A 19,722-nucleotide genomic window follows, 5' to 3' on the forward strand; every position below is an offset into this window, starting at 1 on the left:
GCCGCAGCTCCGGGCCGAGGGTAAGGAGACGAACCGGGAGCGGGCGGCCGGGGGAACGGGGGAAGCTCCGCGGGTGCCCGCGCCCCGGCCCCAGCCGCGCCCCGCCTCGCGGGCTCCCGCCGCCGCCGCCGGGCCTCCGCGCGCCCGCCGCCCGCCCTTCCCCCCGCACCGCTGCGGGCCGGCGGCGACCGCCACGATGAAGGCGGGCTCCGGGGACCAGGGGAGCCCCCCGTGCTTCCTGCGCTTCCCGCGGCCCGTGCGGGTGGTAAGTGGCGCCGAGGCCGAGCTCAAGTGCGTGGTCCTGGGGGAGCCGCCGCCCACTGTCGTGTGGGAGAAGGGCGGCCAGCAGCTGGCGGCCTCGGAGCGCGTGAGCTTCCCCGCGGACGGCGCCGAGCACGGCCTGCTGCTGAGCGGCGCGCTGCCCACCGACGCGGGGGTCTACGTGTGCCGCGCCCGCAACGCGGCCGGGGAGGCCTACGCGGCGGCCGCCGTCACCGTGCTGGAGCTGCCGGCCCCCGACCCCGAGCCCCAGCCCGCCGAGCGCCCGCTGCCGCCTCCCGGGGCCGGGGAGGGCGCCCCGGTGTTCCTGGCGGGGCCCCGGTCCCAGTGGGTGCTGCGGGGGGCGCAGGTGGTGCTGACGTGCCAGGTGGGGGGCCTCCCCGCGCCCGCGCTCTACTGGGAGAAGGACGGGATGGCCCTGGACGAAGTGTGGGACAGCGGCCACTTCACGCTCGAGCCGGGCCGCGCCGAGGGCGGCCTGGGCGTGAGCCTAGCGCTGCGCATCCTGGCGGCGCGGCTGCCCGACTCGGGCGTCTACGTGTGCCACGCCCGCAACGCGCACGGCCACGCGCAGGCCGGCGCGCTGCTGCAGGTGCACCAGCCCCCCGAAAACCCGCCCGAGGACCCCGACGAGGCCCCCGACGAGGCCCCCAAGCCCGTGGTGGAGCCGCTCAAGTGCGCGCCCAAGACCTTCTGGGTGAACGAGGGCAAGCACGCCAAGTTCCGCTGCTACGTGATGGGCAAGCCCGAGCCCGAGATCGAATGGCACTGGGAGGGCCGCCCGCTGCTCTCCGACCGCCGCCGCCTCATGTACCGCGATCGCGACGGCGGCTTCGTGCTCAAGGTGCTCTACTGCCAGGCCAAGGACCGCGGGCTCTACGTGTGCGCAGCGCGCAACTCGGCGGGCCAGACGCTCAGTGCCGTGCAGCTGCACGTCAAAGGTACTGCGGCGCCCCCGAGACTCCCCGGGCCCTGGGGAGGGGCCTCCAGCGCTGCCCCGGAGACGGTGGGGGAGAGGGGAGGCGGACTAATCACATACCTTTTCCTGCCCGCCTCCCACCCCCCAGGGATTCGGATTTAGTAGGTCTCCAGGGTACCCAGGAACTGCTTAGCAAACCCCCTAAGTGATTCTGAGGCCGAGGGTGGAAAATGACTCTTTGATAAACGGCTTTAAGGAGTGACTGATGGACCAACCAAGAGGGAGCGCTTCTAGTCCTGTGGATTTCAGCCTCTTTGTTTTACTCTCCCCTCCCTCAATGGAAATCCCATGTGGGGCCCCAACATAGAAGACTGGTATAAGGAACATTTTATGGGTGTAAATTTCTAGGTCCAGATTTATACCATGCACTTATAAAGCCCATCAGTGAGAACCAGGGTGCTATTTTATTGAATATACACGTTTTAAGACGAGGCTGCATTCATAACTGGGTCTCATCTGTGAGCCCTGTGGGAAAGTCTGGGGCTGCAGGCGACACATTGAGAAACTCCTGATTCACACCAAAGGTAGGCTTGAGGAAGGAAACATGCCCTGTTTCGAAAATGCTCTCCAGGTTTGAAAGAAGAAAAAGGTGAACGAGAGGAAATTTCTGTTTCAAAGTTGAGTCATCAACAGTATCTCATAAATGCTTACAGTGCTCATAAACAGAAAATTCAGAGGGGGGATAAAAAAAAACCACCCCAAACTCCCACTGGAAGGTAAAGCTCTCCATAATCAGAGTTCATCACAACTCGAGGGATTATACCTTCATTAGTTATTACCCACCTTGTTCCCTCAGAGGAAGAAAAGTTGGCAAATCTCCAGAGCCCTGCCTGGTGCTCAGTCAGGCGTGTGGCCCTGTGCTGAGGTCTGGTGTGGCCAAACCCGCGGGGCCTCGCTAACTAACACCATCAGGAAACAGAAGCCCAGTGGGAAGGCAGAGCTTCCCGCAGCTGCGGGACAAACATGCTACTCCAGCAGCCTCATAACCCACCGCTCCTTTCCGTCATCGTGCTTTCTTCTTATAAAATGCAGTTTTGAAAATGACTAAAGTACTTTTTTATATATATTTTTTAATCGTACTTTTTAAAATCATTTTACTTATGTATATATTTTCACCAGGATGATTGTATTGTACCCTTTGATCCTCATCTCCTATTCCCCCCCCCCCCCCCCGTAACCGGCAGTTTGCTCTCTATAGTTAAGAGTCTGTTTCTTGGTTTGCGCCCGTCCTCTTTTTTTTCCCCCTTTGCTCGTTATTTTGTTTCTTAAATTCCACGTACGAGTGAGATCATATAGGATTTGTCTTTCTCTGACTGACTTACTTCACTCAGCATTCTATTCTCTAGCTCCATCCATGTGAAAACGACTAAAGTACTTTAAAAATGAAACTCGACTCAGACCTTTGCAGAATTTGTGTAGGGCCCTCAGGGGCCCCAGGGAACAGCTTGAAAATCACTGATGTAATCCAAGCCCTTCCATCCCTTTCCCCACTTTAAAGTCAGGAAACTTGAGCGGCTGACTCTAGATTTTGGCTCCAGTCATGATCTCAAGGTCCTGGGATCGATCCCAACATCCCGCATCAGGCTCTGTGCTCAGCGGGGAGTCTGCTTCAGGATTCTCTCTCTCTCTCTAAAATAAATAAATATTTTTATGGGGCGCCTGGGTGGCTCAGTTGGTTAAGCGACTGCCTTCAGCTCAGGTCATGATCCTGGAGTCCCAGGATCGAGTCCTGCATCAGGCTCCCTGCTCAGCGGGGAGTCTGCTTCTCCCTCTGATCCTCTTCCCTCTCATGCTCTCTGTCTCTCATTCTTTCTCTCTCAAATAAATAAATAAAAATTTAAAAATAATAATAATAAAATAAAATAAATAAATATTTTTTAATAAGTATTTTTTTAAAAATAATAAAGTCAGGAAACTGAGGCCCAGGATCACTAAAATGGCCTTGTTCAAGGTGATGTGGTTGATGAGTGTCAGGGTCAGATGAGAATTTAGGCCATCTGACTTCCCTTCCGGTGGTTTTTCTGTGATTCCAGAATACCTACAGGCCCAGGGAGAAAAATGGCAGGAGCTACTGTGGGTTTAGGCAGTTGATGATGCAAGGAGTTCTTCCCCTGGCCGGGCCCCCTCCAGAGCCTTCTCCTGTCTCTCCCCTCTGCACAGAGCCCCGCCTCCGCTTCACCAGGCCCCTGCAGGACGTGGAAGGCCGGGAGCACGGGATTGCCGTGCTGGAGTGTAAAGTGCCCAACTCTCGCATTCCCACGGCCTGGTTCCGCGAGGACCAGAGGCTCCTGCCGTGCCGCAAGTACGAGCAGATCGAGGAGGGCACTGTCCGGCGCCTCATCATCCACAGGCTGAAGGCAGATGATGACGGCGTCTACCTGTGCGAGATGCGGGGCCGGGTGCGCACCGTGGCCAACGTGACAGTCAAAGGTGGGCTAGCCAGTGGGAGGATGCCCGGGCTGAGGCACGCAGGTGCCCAGACCCCAGGCTGAACAATTCCCGTGCGTATTTCAGGGCCCATCCTGAAGCGGCTGCCCCGGAAGCTGGACGTCCTAGAGGGAGAGAATGCGGTGCTGCTGGTGGAGACACAAGAAGCTGGGGTCGAGGGGCGCTGGAGCCGTGACGGGGAGGACCTGCCGGCCACCTGCCAGAGCAGCTCTGGCCACATGCACGCCCTGGTCCTTCCAGGGGTCACCCGAGAAGATGCTGGCGAGGTCACCTTTAGCCTGGGCAACTCCCGTACCACCACTCTGCTCAGGGTCAAATGTGAGGGCATAAGAGCCCGTGGGCAGGAGGCCAGGGCAGGAGGGCAACCGGATGCCAGAGCCTGGGCTGGCGAGGTGGACTCAAGGTGGGAGGGCTGCAGGGAGCCTGGAGCAGGGCTGGAATGCACACCCTGCCTTTGTCCCAGGTGTCAAGCACAGCCCCCCGGGACCCCCCGTGTTGGCAGAGATGTTCAAGGGCCATAAGAACACAGTCCTGCTGACCTGGAAGCCCCCTGAGCCAGCCCCTGAGACCCCGTTCATCTACCGGCTGGAGCGGCAGGAGGTGGGCTCCGAAGACTGGATCCAGTGCTTCAGCATCGAGAAAGCCGGAGCCGTGGAGGTCCCAGGAGACTGTGTGCCCTCCGAGGGCGACTACCGCTTCCGCGTCTGCACAGTCAGCGAACACGGCCGCAGCCCCCATGTTGTGTTCCACGGGTCCGCTCACCTCGGTGAGTCAGCGCTGTCGGCCCCGGCCTGTCAGCGGCCGTACCCCAATCAGGCCCTCCCCATCCTCTCTCCTCCCTCCCCCAGCCTTTGGTCTGTACCTTCTGCCTGCACACCCTTGCCCTCTGCCGCCCCTCTAGTTCTGATGGCCACACTCTGTCCCCATCGCAGTGCCCACAGCTCGCCTGGTGGCTGGTCTGGAGGATGTCCAGGTATACGACGGGGAAGATGCAGTCTTCTCCCTGGATCTTTCCACCATCATCCAGGGCACCTGGTTCCTTAATGGGGAAGAACTCAAGAGTCACGAGCCAGAGGGCCAGGTGGAGCCCGGGGCCCTGCGCTACCGGATCGAGCAGAAAGGTCTGCAGCACAGACTCCTCCTGCGAGCCGTCAAGCACCAGCACAGCGGGGCCCTGGTTGGCTTCAGCTGCCCCGGTGTGCAGGACTCAGCTGCCCTCACCATCCAAGGTCGGTGCTCGTGGGGACCAGGGTGGACAGATAGATAGGGTCAAGACACAGAAGTCCTTAGTGGGCCCAGACGGAGGGCTCAGTGGTCCAGAAGGCCCATTTCAACCTACGTGCAATGTAGAGGGGACTCCTTAGTATCTTCATCAGCTTCATAGCCACGTTCTCTGGAGCGCTTTGTGGTTGACGGAATTCTGTCACATTTCTTATCTCCAAGACACAGACCCTGGTCCCTAGTCCCTGACTGCTTCCTGTAATCGATAACATTATCAAAGCAACTTCCTATGTGCTGAACACAACCCTAATCATCTCACGTACATTGTATTCATTAATACAGTTCTCTTAACAGCCCTGTAAGGTAGGCTCTTCTCTTACCCCATTCTACCGATGGGGCAGCTGAGTCACAGCGAGGTTAAGTGACTTGCCCAGAATCACCAAGCTAATGAGTGGTAGTGCTGGGTGATGCAGCGAGGCAGTCTGGCTCCAGACTCACCCAGTGCCACCTGTGGACAGTTCTTGGTGGGCATCTGAAAGTGCAGGGACATGTGGCACTTGCCATCTCACCACTGCCAGAGTTTGTAAGGCCCATCAGTGCCCAAGCACAGGGCCCGGAGGTGGTCAGCTGCCGGCATCCTAGGGGAGGGCAGAATAAGAACCAGCAACCAGAGTAGCGTTTCCACAATGCAAACTGGGATCCCTGACATCAGAGTCGCCTGGAGGGCTGGTTGATAAGACAGATTCCCTGGCCCTTGCATGCGTGTGTGGGGCCTAAGAACCTGCATTTTCAGCAGATTCCCTAGGAATTTTGTACCCTAAAGGCGTTGCACTTGAGAGTTGGTGTGTAAGCCGCAGATGATTTATTTTTAAATCCCCACAACTGCATTGACAGTGACAGCAGTTGTGTGGCCTGACGGAGGCACCCCCCCCCGCAGCAGGGAGGGGTGCTGACCCCAGGCAGAGCATGACGAGAGTGCTGCCTGTGCCCACGCCTCTCCCCACACAGAGAGCCCCGTGCACATCCTGAGCCCCGAGGACAAGGTGTCCTTGACCTTCACGACCTCGGAGCGGGTGGTGCTGACCTGTGAGCTCTCCCGGGTGGACTTCCCAGCGTGCTGGTACAAGGATGGGCAGGAGGTAGAGGAGAGCGAGTCCCTGGTGGTGAAGATGGACGGGCGCAAACACCGCCTGATCCTGCCGGCCGCCGAGGTCCAGGACAGCGGCGAGTTTGAGTGCAGGACGGAGGGGGTCTCCGCCTTCTTCAGTGTCACTGTCCGAGGTCAGCAACTGTGGTGGTCTGGGCTCCTGCAGCTGAGGCTGACTCTAGGGGCCACGTGAGCCCCGTCCCGTGGTCTGCCTACTTGGGGGGGTGTCCCTTCCGGGGAGAGCCTAGCAGGCCAGGGGACATGTATTCACATTATTCTGTACTTGCTTCTAAGTCCTCCCTCCACCAACGCTCTCCAGCACACTTGCCCTCCACATACCCTGCTCTGGGTAGGGGGTGGGGAAACAAAACTCAGTTAAGGGAAGGAGAGATGGGGGCTAACATTTATTGGGTACCTACCATGAACCAAACGTTACACTAAATGCTTCACATATATACCATTTCGTGTAAACTTCACAACTGGGTGAGAAGGAATAGATCTCCAGTTCCCAGAGGAAGAAACTGAGGCTCAGAGAGGTTATGGGACTTACCCATTGTCACACTGCCAGCAAACACCATAGCTGGGTTCACACCTGCCTCAGGTGGCCCGGGTCAAAGGGACGCTTTAAGTGCAGTGGTCCAGTGGTTCTCAAGCCAGTCCATGTTCTGGCTGCTTCAGAACCACCCTGGAAGCTTGTTATAAATGCATATGCCCAGGCCCCCCAGACCTCTAGCGCCAGGCTGTCCAGGGTAGAGCCTAGGGATCCACTCTGGGAGGGCAGCTTGGGAACCCCTGATTCAGCTCATCTTCCCGCTTTGAGTGGAAATCCTGTTTCAACCCCATTGCCAGGAGGTCGTCCAGCTGCTGCCTACATGCCCCCAGTGATGGGGAACTTACTATCTGTAGAGAGCAGCTGTCTCACGGTGGCACGGCTAAGTCGTTCCCACCCCCTGCCCATCCTGGGGCCAATGCTCCAGGGGCTCCCTTGGAAAACCAGCAGCAGGCATGGCCCCGATGGAGCCCATGATGGTGACCTCCCCTCAGCCGAGACAAAGGTTGTCTATGCCTCCCCCAACCGTGTCCCCACCAAGCCACCTCTGACCCTCTGGGGAATCAACTCAGGGAGCCCTCAGGTGCCACAGGATCTGCATTACCTCACCCGCCACACACTCAGTACCCCACGTTCTTGCTCCAGACACCCTGCACAGCGTAGCCTCAACCCTCCCAGGGTCCCTTGGGGAGGAAGCGGTCTCCTGTGTGTGTGTTGGGGGGGGTGTCTGTGTGACCCGGTCTCTGCTCCCCACCAGACCCCCCGGTGCATATCCTGGACCCCCAGGAGCACGTGTTCGTGCACGCCATAACCTCAGAGTGTGTCATGCTAACCTGTGAGGTGGACCGAGAGGACGCGCCCGTGCGCTGGTACAAGGACGGGCAGGAGGTGGAGGAGAGTGACTTCGTGGTCCTGGAGAAGGAAGGGCCCCACCACCGCCTGGTGCTGCCTGCCGCCCAGCCCCCAGACGGGGGCGAATTTCAGTGCGTCGCCGGAGATGAGCGCGCCTACTTCACGGTCACCATCACAGGTGGGGGGCCAGGCAGGCCCGTGGGACACCGCCTGGGCAGCTGTCACGCTCTCACCCCCCAGGCCACTGTCCCCCAGGCCCTGCTCCCCTCTCCCTGGCTGATCCCAAGTCCCTCCTTGGTCTGCATCCTGAGGTTCAGTCACCCACAGAAAATGTGTTGTCATTAACACTGGCCAGGGTGCATGATTCCCAGGGAAACTCTGCTGTCTCCGTTCTCCAGCGAAGGGGAGCGTTAGGAATGGCAGCTGCATGGCGGGGTGGGGTCCAGGGCAGGTGGGCCCCTGCACTAGAGGGCTCAGAAGCTCTCAAGAGCCTAAGGGAGGCCCTGGCTCCATCTAGGCACCCAACCCTCCTCTCCCTGGTCCCACCCTTCATACTGTCCCTGTCCCAACCCCAAGAAAGTAGCATGTTTCTCTAGCAGAGGCTGCCACCGTCGTCCCCACTGTGCCCCCATGCCTCTGATGTGCTTTGGTGACCGTGGTCGTGTCTCCAGCTGGGCGTGGCTGTCCGAGCAACTGTGAGACCTAACCTGAGGGAAGGCTCTCTCCTTCGACACATGGCCCACTCACCAGGAGGAGGGAACAGGCACGGATGAGGGAGGGCGGCAGGGCCCGTGGGTCCCAGCCACGACTGTCCCCGTCCTCCAGACGTCTCCTCGTGGATCGTGTACCCCAGCGGCAAGGTGTACGTGGCAGCCGTGCGCCTGGAGCGCGTGGTGCTGACCTGTGAGCTGTGCCGGCCCTGGGCCGAGGTGCGCTGGACCAAGGACGGCGAGGAGGTAGTGGAGAGTCCCGCGCTGCTCCTGCAGAAGGAGGACACGGTCCGCCGCCTGGTATTGCCTGCTGTCCAGCTCGAGGACTCCGGCGAGTACTTGTGTGAGATCGACGACGAGTCGGCCTCGTTCACCGTCACTGTCACAGGTGTGGGCTCACCCCAGCTGCCCCGGGTCACCGGCAGACTGTCCTGAGCCCTTGGGGGAGCTGGCCACGGACTCCCTAGTTAGCTCGCCGGGGAGGAGGGAGGTAGGGCCGCGGGGCCTGTACCAAGGCTCCCTGCCTGAAAGACCTCGGGGTGGGGGAGATGGGGGGGGCCCTGTTCAGCCCCTGGTCGGGTGATAAGTCTCCTCCCCGGCACTGGCGCCAGGAAGAGCTGTGCCCCATCGGCTTGTTGGCCGAGCACTTCCTGCGTGCCGGCCGCTGGGTCCGGGGCTGCGGACGCACATGGGTTCCGTTCTCCCAGAGCCGCCGGTCTAGCTGGGGAGGCCGCTGGTAACCAGGGGTCGCAAACGGGCAGTCCGTAGGGCCCCATGCAGCCCACAGATGTGTTTTGTTTGGCCTGCAGAGTCTTACCAAAGTCAGGACAGTTCAAATAACAATCCGGAGTTATGCGTCCTCTTGAAAAAGCCGAAGACCCGGCGGCTCTGGTCCCGCTTCCCCCCATGGCGACGAACAGCTGGTGCTGAGTAGCAGCTACCCCCATATTGCGGGGCCCGCATTCCTCGGTCCTTACCTCCCTGCCGTGCCTCTTTGCCTCTCCCCAGACTGCTTCCGCCACTGACCTTACCTACCGGGCCCCTGTGGGCTTTGGAGTTTGCGACCCCTGTGTTAAACCAATAAACACGCAAATAAATGTACAGTGGACACCTCGTGACAAGTGCCGTGAAGGACGAGAGCAGAGGGCTCAAGAGAGGAGAACAGGAGAGTCAGGGAGGGCTTCGGAGAAAGTCACCATTGCACCGTATGAGCCAGCCCTGGGTTGGGTCTGGACCCCCCAGCGGCAAGCAGACAGACGTGCTCGCTTCTCCCCGGGAGTGCACAGCCTGGCAGGAAAGCCAGACACGTTAGAGGGTCTTAGAATGTGGATTGTCCGGTGTTGTGATAGGGTGCGGCGAGAGCTCAAGGCCGTGTGGCAGCTGGCCTTGTGCACAGGCGGGAAGTGCCTTCAAACTGGATACTTGAGGCAGGGGCTGAGTTAGCTAAGCGGGGTCAGGTGTGGACCGAAGGGAGGGGGGAGACTGTTCAAAATTGGAAAAACACAGAACAACTATGGAAGTGATGGGGGTTCATTCAGTGCTGGAAACTTAGGGGCTGCAGCCCATGATGCCAATCCCAGTGTGGGGGCGGGGGGGGCTTGGTGGGGGAGGGGTGTTGCAGGGCCTAGGCAGCTCTGGCGGGCACAGAAGAATCCCGCTGGCTTCACTGGAGTGCCCGTCCTGCACCTGGCACCGTCTTATTGCCCTGTCCCCTGCCCTGGCCCAGGAGTGATGCCTCAGTCCAGGCTGAGCTACTTAGCCCCCCTCCCCCCCACACATACACTCCCTGCATTCCGGATAGTGCAGCCTGGCGCACACAAGCCACAAAGCCAAAGAGGCCTTTCTGCACACGTTCTGTCCTGTAGTGAGAACCTTCAAGCTCCGGCCAGACATAATGACAGCTACACACATTTCAGCCCACACTTGGCCTCCCCACAAAACACCAGATTCTTCACAGGGAAGTTGACACAAGAACCACCTCGGCTTTGGGCCATGGAGAATCAAGTCTGATGCCAAACTGAGGTCCCACAGCTGTGCAGACCCCCCAGCCCCATCACTGCACCCTGTCTTCACCCGACTGCCCCCATCACCTCCCCCCCACCTCAGGCAGCCACTCCTCTGCAATTTGCCAGCCTTGCGGGGGCCCCAGAGAACCAGCCCGCATCCTCTAGACTCTTAGAACAAGCTGTTAGGGAGGTGGGTGGTGGAGGCAGAGGACTTGAGTGTGTGCTGGTGAGCACGTCAGCCCATGCGCGCCTCGGCAAACAGTGGGACCGGGAAGCTAGCAGTTCCTGAGCCTCGCCACTAGGGGGCTGAATGTTAAAGGAGCTCTAAAAGTGTCCTGGAACCTAGAAGATTCTGAGACGTGCAGGGTGCATGGGAGCACAGGCAGGCTCGGACTCAGTGCACCAGTCACTTCCAGTGTTGACATACTCCTTTTCTGTGGGGGAGCGACCGGTTCGGAGCAGTTGGAAATGAACTCCCAGAATCAGTGTTTAGCATCCCTGGGGAATTCTCAAACAGGTGTTGGCAAGTCTTATGCACAGATGCAAAAATCATTACTGAGTTCCGCCCGCCTTGGCTTGCAATCCCTACCACTGCTCGCAGAGTCTGAGCCTCCCTTTCACAGATGGCTGTTCTCCCCACCCTTCCCCCCTACCCCCGCCCCAGAACAGGTGTAGCCAGCTGTGACCTTAAAGAGGTTGGGTAATCACTCTGTGCCTCAGGTTCTTTCTTCGTCTAGAAAACAGGGATAAAACCATACCTACCTCTTTGGATCGCTGTGAGGGTTCAATGTGTAAAGTGCTTAGGGCTGTTCTGGAACGTTAGGAAATAGTATTTGCTATTACAGATCCAAGATCTCTTACTCACAATTCTGATCTAAAAAAAAAAAAAAACAAAACAGTTAAAATCAAAAGTCTCTTTGCAAGTTGGATATTCAAAGTCATTTAGTAAAATCTGAGTTTAACTGCTGTGGAACGATTTCTACTCTTTAATTATCCTGCTTAGAGTGAGTATATCTCTAGGTTTCAACGCAGAAATGTTAGTGAGGTTGATGGGGTTGGAGGAGGTGCCCCAGAGGGGGCTGGGAGGAGCAGGTGTGTGATCTCTGATAAATGCACCATTTCTGGGATCTGAAGCATTCTGGATTCTCTCACACCTCCGGCCCCAGGGATTTCAGAGAGCAGGCCCTGGACCTCTTACTCCTTGTTATGATTATCCTTATCACTCTTATTACTGTGAACGACAGGAACTTCTTACTGCCAGGGAGGCTGACGGTGAGTTTGTGACAGCCTGTGATCACCCCACTCTGCAGAGCCCCCAGTGCGCATCATATATCCCCGGGATGAGGTGACCTTGATCGCCGTGAGCTTGGAGTGCGTGGTGCTGATGTGCGAGCTGTCCCGGGAGGACGCCCCTGTGCGCTGGTACAAAGACGGGCTGGAGGTGGAGGAGAGCGAGGCCCTGGTGCTGGTGAGCGATGGGCCGCACCGCCGCCTGGTGCTGCCTGCCGCCCAGCCCGAGCAGGGGGGCGAGTTCGTGTGTGACGCCGTAGATGACTCAGCCTTCTTCACTGTCACCGTCACAGGTGGGCAGTTCTCTGGGCACCCTGGGGAGCTAGAGAGGCAGGGGGCTAAGGGACAGACACCCAACCTTCTCACTTCCTGCATCTTAGGCCCCCCCCCACCTGCCCCCTTAGGAGCTTTCATTCAGTCATCAAATATTTATTGAGCAACTACTCTGCGCTTAGCGCTGTTCTGAATGCTGACAGAGTGGCAAGCCAATAAGACAAACCTCCAGTTCTCCACTAGAATTCGATTTCGTGGAGCTCGACTTCTAGTGAGGATGGACAGACAACCAGTAGGTGATGATAAGTACATCAGAGGGAAAGCAGGGAAGAGGGGTATGGAGTGGGGGCGACTTAGGGAGGGGCGTGCGTTGGGGCCAGTTAGGTCTGCGTCTACCTCTTTCTGCCCCTGGGACCTTGGACAAATCACTTTCCTCTAAAGAGGCCTCAAGTCCTCACCCATAAAGTGAAGCCAACATCGCTGCCCTCCTAGGGAGCGTCAGGAGTAACCGTGCCAAGAGCTTCAGTACGCTTAGTGTGGCACCTGGCACATAGTAGGTGCGCATGGATGGTAGCCACCCCGGTCCCAAGAGCTGCGCTGGGAAGAGAGAGGGCTCAGAAGCCAGGGGGTGAGTCAGGTAGAGGCCTGCCTGCTGAGCCTGAGCACCGCTCCCTCCGTCTGTCCGCCAGCCCCGCCAGAGAGGATTGTGCACCCGGCAGCCCGCTCCCTGGACCTGCAGTTCGGGGCCCCGGGGCGCGTGGAGCTGCGCTGTGAGGTGGCCCCTGCCGGGTCCCGGGTGCGCTGGTACAAGGATGGGCTGGAGGTGGAGGCATCGGACACGCTGCAGCTGGGAGCCGAGGGGCCTGCTCGCACCCTGACCCTGCCCCACGCCCAGCCCGAGGACGCCGGGGAGTATGTGTGTGAGACGTGTGACGAAGCTGTCACCTTCAATGTCAGCCTGGCTGGTGGGTGCTTCCTGCCAGCCTGGGTGCGGGTGGGGGGGTAGTAAGCCCGAGCCGACATGCTCCTCTTTCTGTCCAGAGCCCCCAGTCCAGTTCCTCGCCCCAGAGGCAGCCCCTGCCCCACTCTGTGTGGCCCCCGGGGAGCCGGTGGTGCTGAGCTGTGAACTGTCCCGGGCTAGCGCCCTGGTCTTCTGGAGGCACAACGGGAGCCCGGTGCAGGAGGGCGAGGGCCTGGAGCTCCATGCCGAGGGCCCCCGCCGCATCCTCTGCATCCGGGCTGCAGAGCTGGCCCACGCAGGCCTCTACACCTGCCAGTCCGCGACAGCCCCGGGGGCCCCCAGCCTCAGCTTCACCGTCCGAGTGGCTGGTAAGTATGGCCTGGGCAGAAGGCCTGAGAGAGCCGCACCCCCAAACCAGTATGAGTCTCCCCCCCTCCGCTTCTCTAGCGTGCCTCATCCATCCCTCACCCACGTCTCTCGGCATCTTGCTTCCCACTGCCCCCCTCGTAGCCCTCAGGCCTCTCCCTCCCAGTGACACCCTGCTCTGACCCCACAGAGCCCCCCGTGCAGGTGGTGGCCCCCGAGGCAGCCCAGACGAGGGTTCGCAGCACCCCAGGCAGGGACCTGGAGCTGGTGGTGCACCTTTCCAGGCCGGGGGGCCCTGTGCGCTGGTACAAGGACGGGGAGCGACTGGCGAGCCAGGGGCGGGTGCAGCTGGAGCAGGCCGGGGCGAGGCAGGTGCTGCGGGTGCGGGGGGCACGGAGTGGGGACGCTGGGGAGTACCTGTGCGACACGCCCCAGGACAGCCGCATCTTCCTCGTCAGCGTGGAAGGTAACAGTGCACCCCTCACACCCTGTGGGCCCTGGCACCCCAAAGACCACACCTCTGCACTGTCCCAGGACCCCCTCAGCCCCCGATCCCCTCCTTGCTACCTCTGGCTCCAACCAATGCGTGCACAGCTATTACTGAGACGAGGGTTCAGGCCTCCTTCTTTCAGGAACCATCTCTATAGAAGGAGGCCTAGCCCAGTGGTTAAAAGCAGGGGCTCTGGAGTCAGCCCACCCCGGGTCCGATCTGGGTTCTGCTTGCCAGGAGGGTGTGACCCTGGCAAGTTGCTCCACCTCTCTGAGCCCCGGCTCTGAAGTGGGGGGATGGTGCTTGTCTTATAGGGCTGTGGTGACAGTTAAATAAGATAGGGTCCATGATAAATGATCTGTTAGGGAGTCAGAGGCAGACCAGGATTGAGAGGTGGCAGCTAGGAGGGGCAGGGAGCTGGCATCTTGTCCTTTGGGACGCCCCCCTATGGTCCTCAGGAAAGATCTTCACAATAACTGGGAGATGTACCCCCAGGAGAGGATGAAAAAGAGGGAAAGGGAAAGACACAGCCCACCTCACTGCCCGACCCCCCCCTCCCCCACCCAGAACCACCACTGGCAAAGCTGGTCTCAGAGCTGACACCACTCACCGTCCACGAGGGGGATGATGCCACGTTCCGGTGTGAAGTCTCCCCACCAGACGCCGAGGTCACCTGGCTACGCAACGGGGCCGTTGTCATTCCGGGGCCCCAGCTAGAGCTAGGCCAGAGTGGTTCGAGCCGCACGCTGACCGTCCGAGGCTGCCAGCTTGACGACGCGGGGACCGTGACTGCACGAGCAGGGGGCACGGCCACGAGCGCCCGGCTCCACGTTAGAGGTCTGGTCCTGATGGGGATGAAGTGGTCTTGGTTCCTGTCCCTGTCCGCCCAACCCTGGCCCTAGCACACCTGTCCGTCTCCCCGGGATCATCGGCCAGGGAGCAGGGTGTCAGGCTCCATGACCCCCTCCCCCTTCCTCCCCAGAAACGGAGCTGCTCTTCCTGCGGCGCCTGCAGGACGTGCGGGCCGAGGAAGGGCAGGACGTGTGCCTGGAAGTGGAGACAGGCCGAGTGGGTGCAGCGGGGGCCGTGCGCTGGATGCGAGGTGGGGAGCCCTTACCCCGTGACTCTCGCATGTCCATGGCCCAGGATGGCCACATCTACCGCCTCTTCATCCACGGCGTCGTGCTGGCCGACCAGGGCACCTACGGCTGTGAGAGCCACCACGATCGCACCCTGGCCAGGCTCAGCGTGAGGCGTGAGTGTCCTGTCCTCTCCTAATGCATTGCCCACCCCCTGGCGCAGCCTTTCCTGGCTGGCCCAGGGCCCCTCAGACCCCCACCAAAGTGCCCCTCACCACTGAGGCAAGTCAGCCCTGCCTGGCCTCCAGAAGTGTGACCTGAAGCAGCCTTCCCAAAGCAAAACTTGCCTTTTCTAGTGTTTTCTATGTACCCTAGAAGTCCGTGTGGATTTTGCATTCCATTTCACATGTCCAAGTTGGCTTTGCTGTAAACATAAATATTATATTCCGGAAAGACCTGCCATGTTTATCCCTTGCTCACATGCCCCAGGATACACGGGCCCATTTGGCAAAGAGCAGCCCCACCCCACAAGCCGGAGCTTTCTATCATCTGTGAGACCTCATGCAAATTACTTAACCTTTCTGAGCCAAGTCTTCTTAAGAATGGGGCTGATCCCTACTTCAAGGGTCTTTGGGAATGGAGATAACATGAAAAATGCCCAACAGAGCTTGGTGAATGATTGCTGTTGCTGATATGTATTCTCTTCTAATTTATTTCATTCATTTAATCACAATAAACCCACGTCTCAGTGCTATTCACCTTGTACAATTGGGAAAACTAAGGCCCAGAGAGGTCAAGCAGTTTGCGAAAGGTCACACAGCACACAAACTATGTGGCAGAGCTGGGGTCCAATCCCAGCGTATCTGACTTCAATTTCTGTGCTCCTTCCGATGTCACAGCATCCCTCCTCACCCAGACTCCTCAACCCTCTAACCACAGCCCATCCCCTTCATGTGTGCCCTCCCCTAACAGCAATAAGCCCCTCCCCCCGAGTTGGCCTGCTGCGTTCCTTTCTCCCTGTACCCTGGTTCTGGGCTTTCCATAGGAGCTCAGGTTGGGTGTTAGGGGTGGTACAGGCAGGGCCGAGGGGGTGTGTGAGCCCTCAAAATCCTTGCCCAGAGCTGGAGCCCTCATTCTCCCTCTCCCCCCGTCTTCCCCAATCAGCGAAGCAGCTAAGGGTGCTACGGCCTCTGGAGGATGTGACCATCATTGAGGGGGGCAGTGCCACCTTCCAGCTGGAGCTGTCCCAGGAGGGTGTGACCGGGGAGTGGGCCCGGGGTGGAGTGCGGCTGCAGCCGGGGCCCAAGTGCCACCTGCATGCAGAGAGCCGCACTCAGCGCCTGGTACTCAGTGGCCTGGGCCTGGCCGACTCGGGCTGCATCTCCTTCACTGTGGATTCCCTGCGCTGTGCAGCCAGACTCACCGTGAGAGGTGCGGATTCTGGGCCCGCTGCCTACCTACTGACTGCCCTGAGTGTGACTCTGCTGATCCCCCTTACTGCTTGAGTGTGGCTCCTCTGACCCATCTGATCATCCAGCATGACCCCAGTGGCCCTCCGGTCCCTGCAAACCACTGGCCGTGCGGCCACGAATGGGTCTCTGCCAGTGTGGTCCCTTTTGTCTGCCTGCCTGACTGTGGCCCCACCGACCGCTCTGAGCGTGACCCCACTGACCACACCAGCCTGCCGTGACCCCCACTGCCTGCCTCAGTGGGCCCCTCTGGCCCCTCCAGTCCCAGTGATCCACTAACTGCCTAAGGGTGACCCCACTAGCAGCTCTGCTTGAGTGTCCCCCATTTGTCCAGCCCACCGTGTTCCCTGCTGACCATACCACCCATTGGCCTCTGAACCCATCATGTCTCCCACTGGCCAGTGTCACCTGTCCATTCCAGCCAAGTGTGGTCCCCACTGACCATGCTTGCCTCTGGGTGACTCCACTGGCATCTCTGCTTTGGTCGCCCCCCCAGGCCCCTGTAGCCCCAGCATGTCCCCCACTGACACCCCCAGCTAGCCACTCCTGTCCCATTGACTCCCGTGGCCCTGTCGTGTCCTCCACTGACCAGCATCCCACTTAGATCACTTGTCCCAGCACATCCCCCCCTCACTAGTGGCCTCTCCTGATCATCCTAAATGTGTCCACCACTGATCCCTGTACTCAAGTGTGTCTTCCTTCTCCCACTGGCAGAGGCCCCAGTGACCATTGTGCGGGGGCCACAGGACCTAGAGGTGACTGAGGGAGACACAGCTACATTGGAGTGCGAGCTTTCCCAGGCTTTGGCTGATGTCACCTGGGAGAAGGTCAGAGCCCAGCCTACCTGGCGGCATAAGGACAGTAATAATAATGCCCCAAAAGGAAACAACTAATATTCACTGAAGGGATGTGCCTGGCACTGTGCTCAGATTTACATTTACTTAACACTTAACCCTCTAATCCTTACAAGAGCCCTATGAGGTAGGTTTTGCTATCTCAGTGTTATCGCTAAGGAGCCTGAGGCTCAGTGGGGTGAAGTATTGCCCGGGGGCAGACAAAAGGGGTAGAGCCCTAACGTCTCCAAGGGGGACACCTTCCCAACGAGGCTCCTGGCTCCTGGCGAGGCCCGGAAGGCTTGGGACAGCCAGATCCCGGCTTGAGAGCCAGGAAAGCGTAAACGCGCCTCGAAACCGCTTGACATCAACAGAGGGCGCCGCCGCCTCCCAGGGCCGCGGCTGCCTGTGTCCAGCCGAGTGCACCCTGACCCTCTGTAACTCTCGCCCCTAGGACGGGCGCCCGCTCACCCCCAGCCCTCGGCTCAGGCTCCAGGCCCTCGGCACGCGTCGCCTTCTCCAGCTGCGGCGCTGCGGCCCCTTGGACGCCGGGACCTACAGCTGTGCAGTGGGGACGGCTCGCGCCGGGCCCGTCCGCCTGGTCGTGCGCGGTGGGTTCGGGGGCGCTGCCGGGGCTGGGCACTGCTGTGGGCGCGGGGGCTGCGGACCCGACTGGCCCAGGACGGACTCTGGTGCCTCCAGAGAGAGGGGCGGGGCGGGGGCGTGGTCGGGTTCCGCCCCGCCCCACCTCACGCCTCCCGCTCCGCCCCAGAGCGCAACGTGTCTGTCCTCTCCGAGCTCCGGTCGGTTCGCGCCCGCGAAGGTGACGGCGCCACGTTCGAGTGCACCGTGTCGGAGGTCGAGACCACGGGGAGCTGGGAGCTCGGAGGCCGTCCGCTGAGACCTGGAGGCCACGTCCGCATCCGACAGGACGGTCTGGCCGACTTTCCTCCCACTCTGGTCCCTTGCTTCCCCGCGCCTGGCTCAGACAGACCCCGCCCTACTAGGATAAGCCCCGCCTCCACCTCGATGGGCCCCGCCCCATAGCCCAACGAGCAGTCTCCCGGTCTTTGCCGGGTCCCCAGCTCTGAGCCCTCGGTCCTAGACCGCTCCTCTTTTCCTTCGGCATCCCAATTCCGCCCAGCCCAGCGCACATTTGCCGCGTCCAAACCGACCCGGGGACCTACTCCAGCCCACCCTCCTCCCTGAACCTTCCCCAGTGGCGGCTCCTGCCTCGCTTAGCGCCTCCCTCACCTCCCCAGGGAAGAAACACATTCTGGTGCTGAGCGAGCTGCGCCCGGAGGACGCCGGTGAGGTCCGCTTCCAGGCGGGACCTGCCCAGTCCGTGGCTCAGCTGGAGGTAGAGGGTAAGCAACTGGGGAGGGACGGTAGGGAGTGGGCATCATCTCCCCCGGGGACTGGCAGGCTGGCGGCTGGTCCTGGAAACGCTGCCTCCCCACCTCCCTTCCTCGAGGGACTCTTCTTCTGGGGAGGGTCACAGAAGGCAGTGCGTTTCCTGGGGAGGAGACTTTGGAGTAGGGGTACAGAGGAACGGGCTGGTACCATAGAGATCTGAGACCAGGAGTGGAGGCTGCAAGGGGAGGGAAGATGCGTCTCTCCTCCTGGGGGCCCTGCGTGTCCCTGTTAACTTAAGCCCTCGTCCTCACCCGCAGCACTGCCTCTCCAGATGTGCCGCCGCCCCCCTCGAGAAAAGACGGTTCTCGTCGGCCGCAGGGCGGTGCTGGAGGTGACTGTGTCCCGCTCGGGGGGCCACGTGTGCTGGTTGCGGGAGGGGGTCGAGCTGTGCCCGGGAGACAAGTATGAGCTGCGCAGCCACGGCCCCACCCACAGCCTGGTCATCCATGACGTGGGACCTGAGGACCAGGGCACTTACAGCTGCCAGGCCGGCCAGGACAGCGCCCACACACGGTTGCTGGTAGAGGGTGAGTGAAGCTGACTGGGCAGAGGTCAGAGGGACAGGCTGGCTGACCAGGAAGGAGGGGTTGCCTGGGAGCTGGGGGGCTGAGACACACCTACCAGAGGTTTTCCAGGACTTGGGATGGCCAGTTGGTTCTGGGGTGCATTGGAGGTGGGGAGTGGGGGAGGGGCTGAGGAGAGGAGGGAGCCCTGTGTTCTCCACAGGAACCATTTGCTTCAGGTCAGCTGTTCCCACCTTTCTATGCCCTTTCCTGTTCAGGCTTCTCACTCCCTCCTGCCTCTGGACCACATCTGTCTCTCTTGAATGCCCCATTTGTACCCTAATCCCTCTCCTTCCCACCTACTGGTCCCTTGGTCTGTGCCCCCACCTGCCTCTCATCCCGCTTCTGCTCTCTGCCCAGCTGGCTTCTGCCCATCCCAGTGAGCTAGCTCCACATCGGTCTGAGCAGAGGGCTCCTGAGCTAGTCCCATTTCCTTCCTCTTCCACATACAGATGCCCCACCCTCCTGCATTTCATGCCTTGCCCCACCCCTAACTGGGGGCTGACCCGTTTTCCTGCCCCCGCAGACATCCCAGACAGAGGCCCGGAAAGGGTAGGGCAGAGGGTGAGGACCCAGCTCTTCCTGTGTGGGTGCCCGGGCTCTGCCAGGGGAGAGGACGGTGGTACCCACTCTCTCCCCAGCCCCACGCCGAGTCATTCCTCTGCAGGTAGCTAGGAGGACCGAACCAGGCCAGGCAGGTGCCCTCGGACAGCTTGGAAGGCGTGTGCCCGTACCCTGGGCAGGGGTGGGCGGGGGGGGGGGGGGGGGCGCAGGGGAACCAGAGGTGTTG

The 19,722-nt window shown here is 60.3% G+C and overlaps 1 protein-coding gene across 2 annotated transcripts; it reads left to right on the forward strand.

Annotated features, from left to right (window-relative positions):
• The first annotated feature begins 143 nt into the window (after positions 1-143).
• Positions 144-19,588, forward strand: OBSL1 (obscurin like cytoskeletal adaptor 1). Of its 2 annotated transcripts, XM_035007047.1 has the most exons (20): positions 144-1,220; positions 3,419-3,688; positions 3,773-4,024; positions 4,170-4,472; positions 4,639-4,935; positions 5,936-6,208; positions 7,382-7,654; positions 8,302-8,574; positions 11,503-11,775; positions 12,445-12,720; positions 12,797-13,084; positions 13,273-13,548; positions 14,140-14,409; positions 14,555-14,827; positions 15,816-16,082; positions 16,835-16,947; positions 17,408-17,564; positions 17,726-17,887; positions 18,216-18,320; positions 18,627-19,588. In XM_035007047.1, exons 1-20 carry the CDS (start codon positions 197-199, stop codon positions 18,902-18,904), a joined length of 5,703 nt encoding a protein of 1,900 aa, XP_034862938.1. In that variant the 5' UTR covers positions 144-196; the 3' UTR covers positions 18,905-19,588. The 2 variants fall into 2 exon arrangements, with proteins under 2 accessions (XP_034862938.1, XP_034862937.1); XM_035007046.1 differs by lacking the exons at positions 11,503-11,775; positions 12,445-12,720; positions 12,797-13,084; ... (7 more) ...; positions 18,216-18,320; positions 18,627-19,588 and adding an exon at positions 8,996-9,309.
• The last annotated feature ends 134 nt before the right edge of the window (positions 19,589-19,722 follow it).

This window comes from Mirounga leonina, unplaced genomic scaffold, assembly GCF_011800145.1.
Source record: "Mirounga leonina isolate KUSES-001 unplaced genomic scaffold, KU_Mleo_1.0 Mir_151, whole genome shotgun sequence".
Lineage (NCBI taxonomy): Eukaryota > Metazoa > Chordata > Mammalia > Carnivora > Phocidae > Mirounga > Mirounga leonina.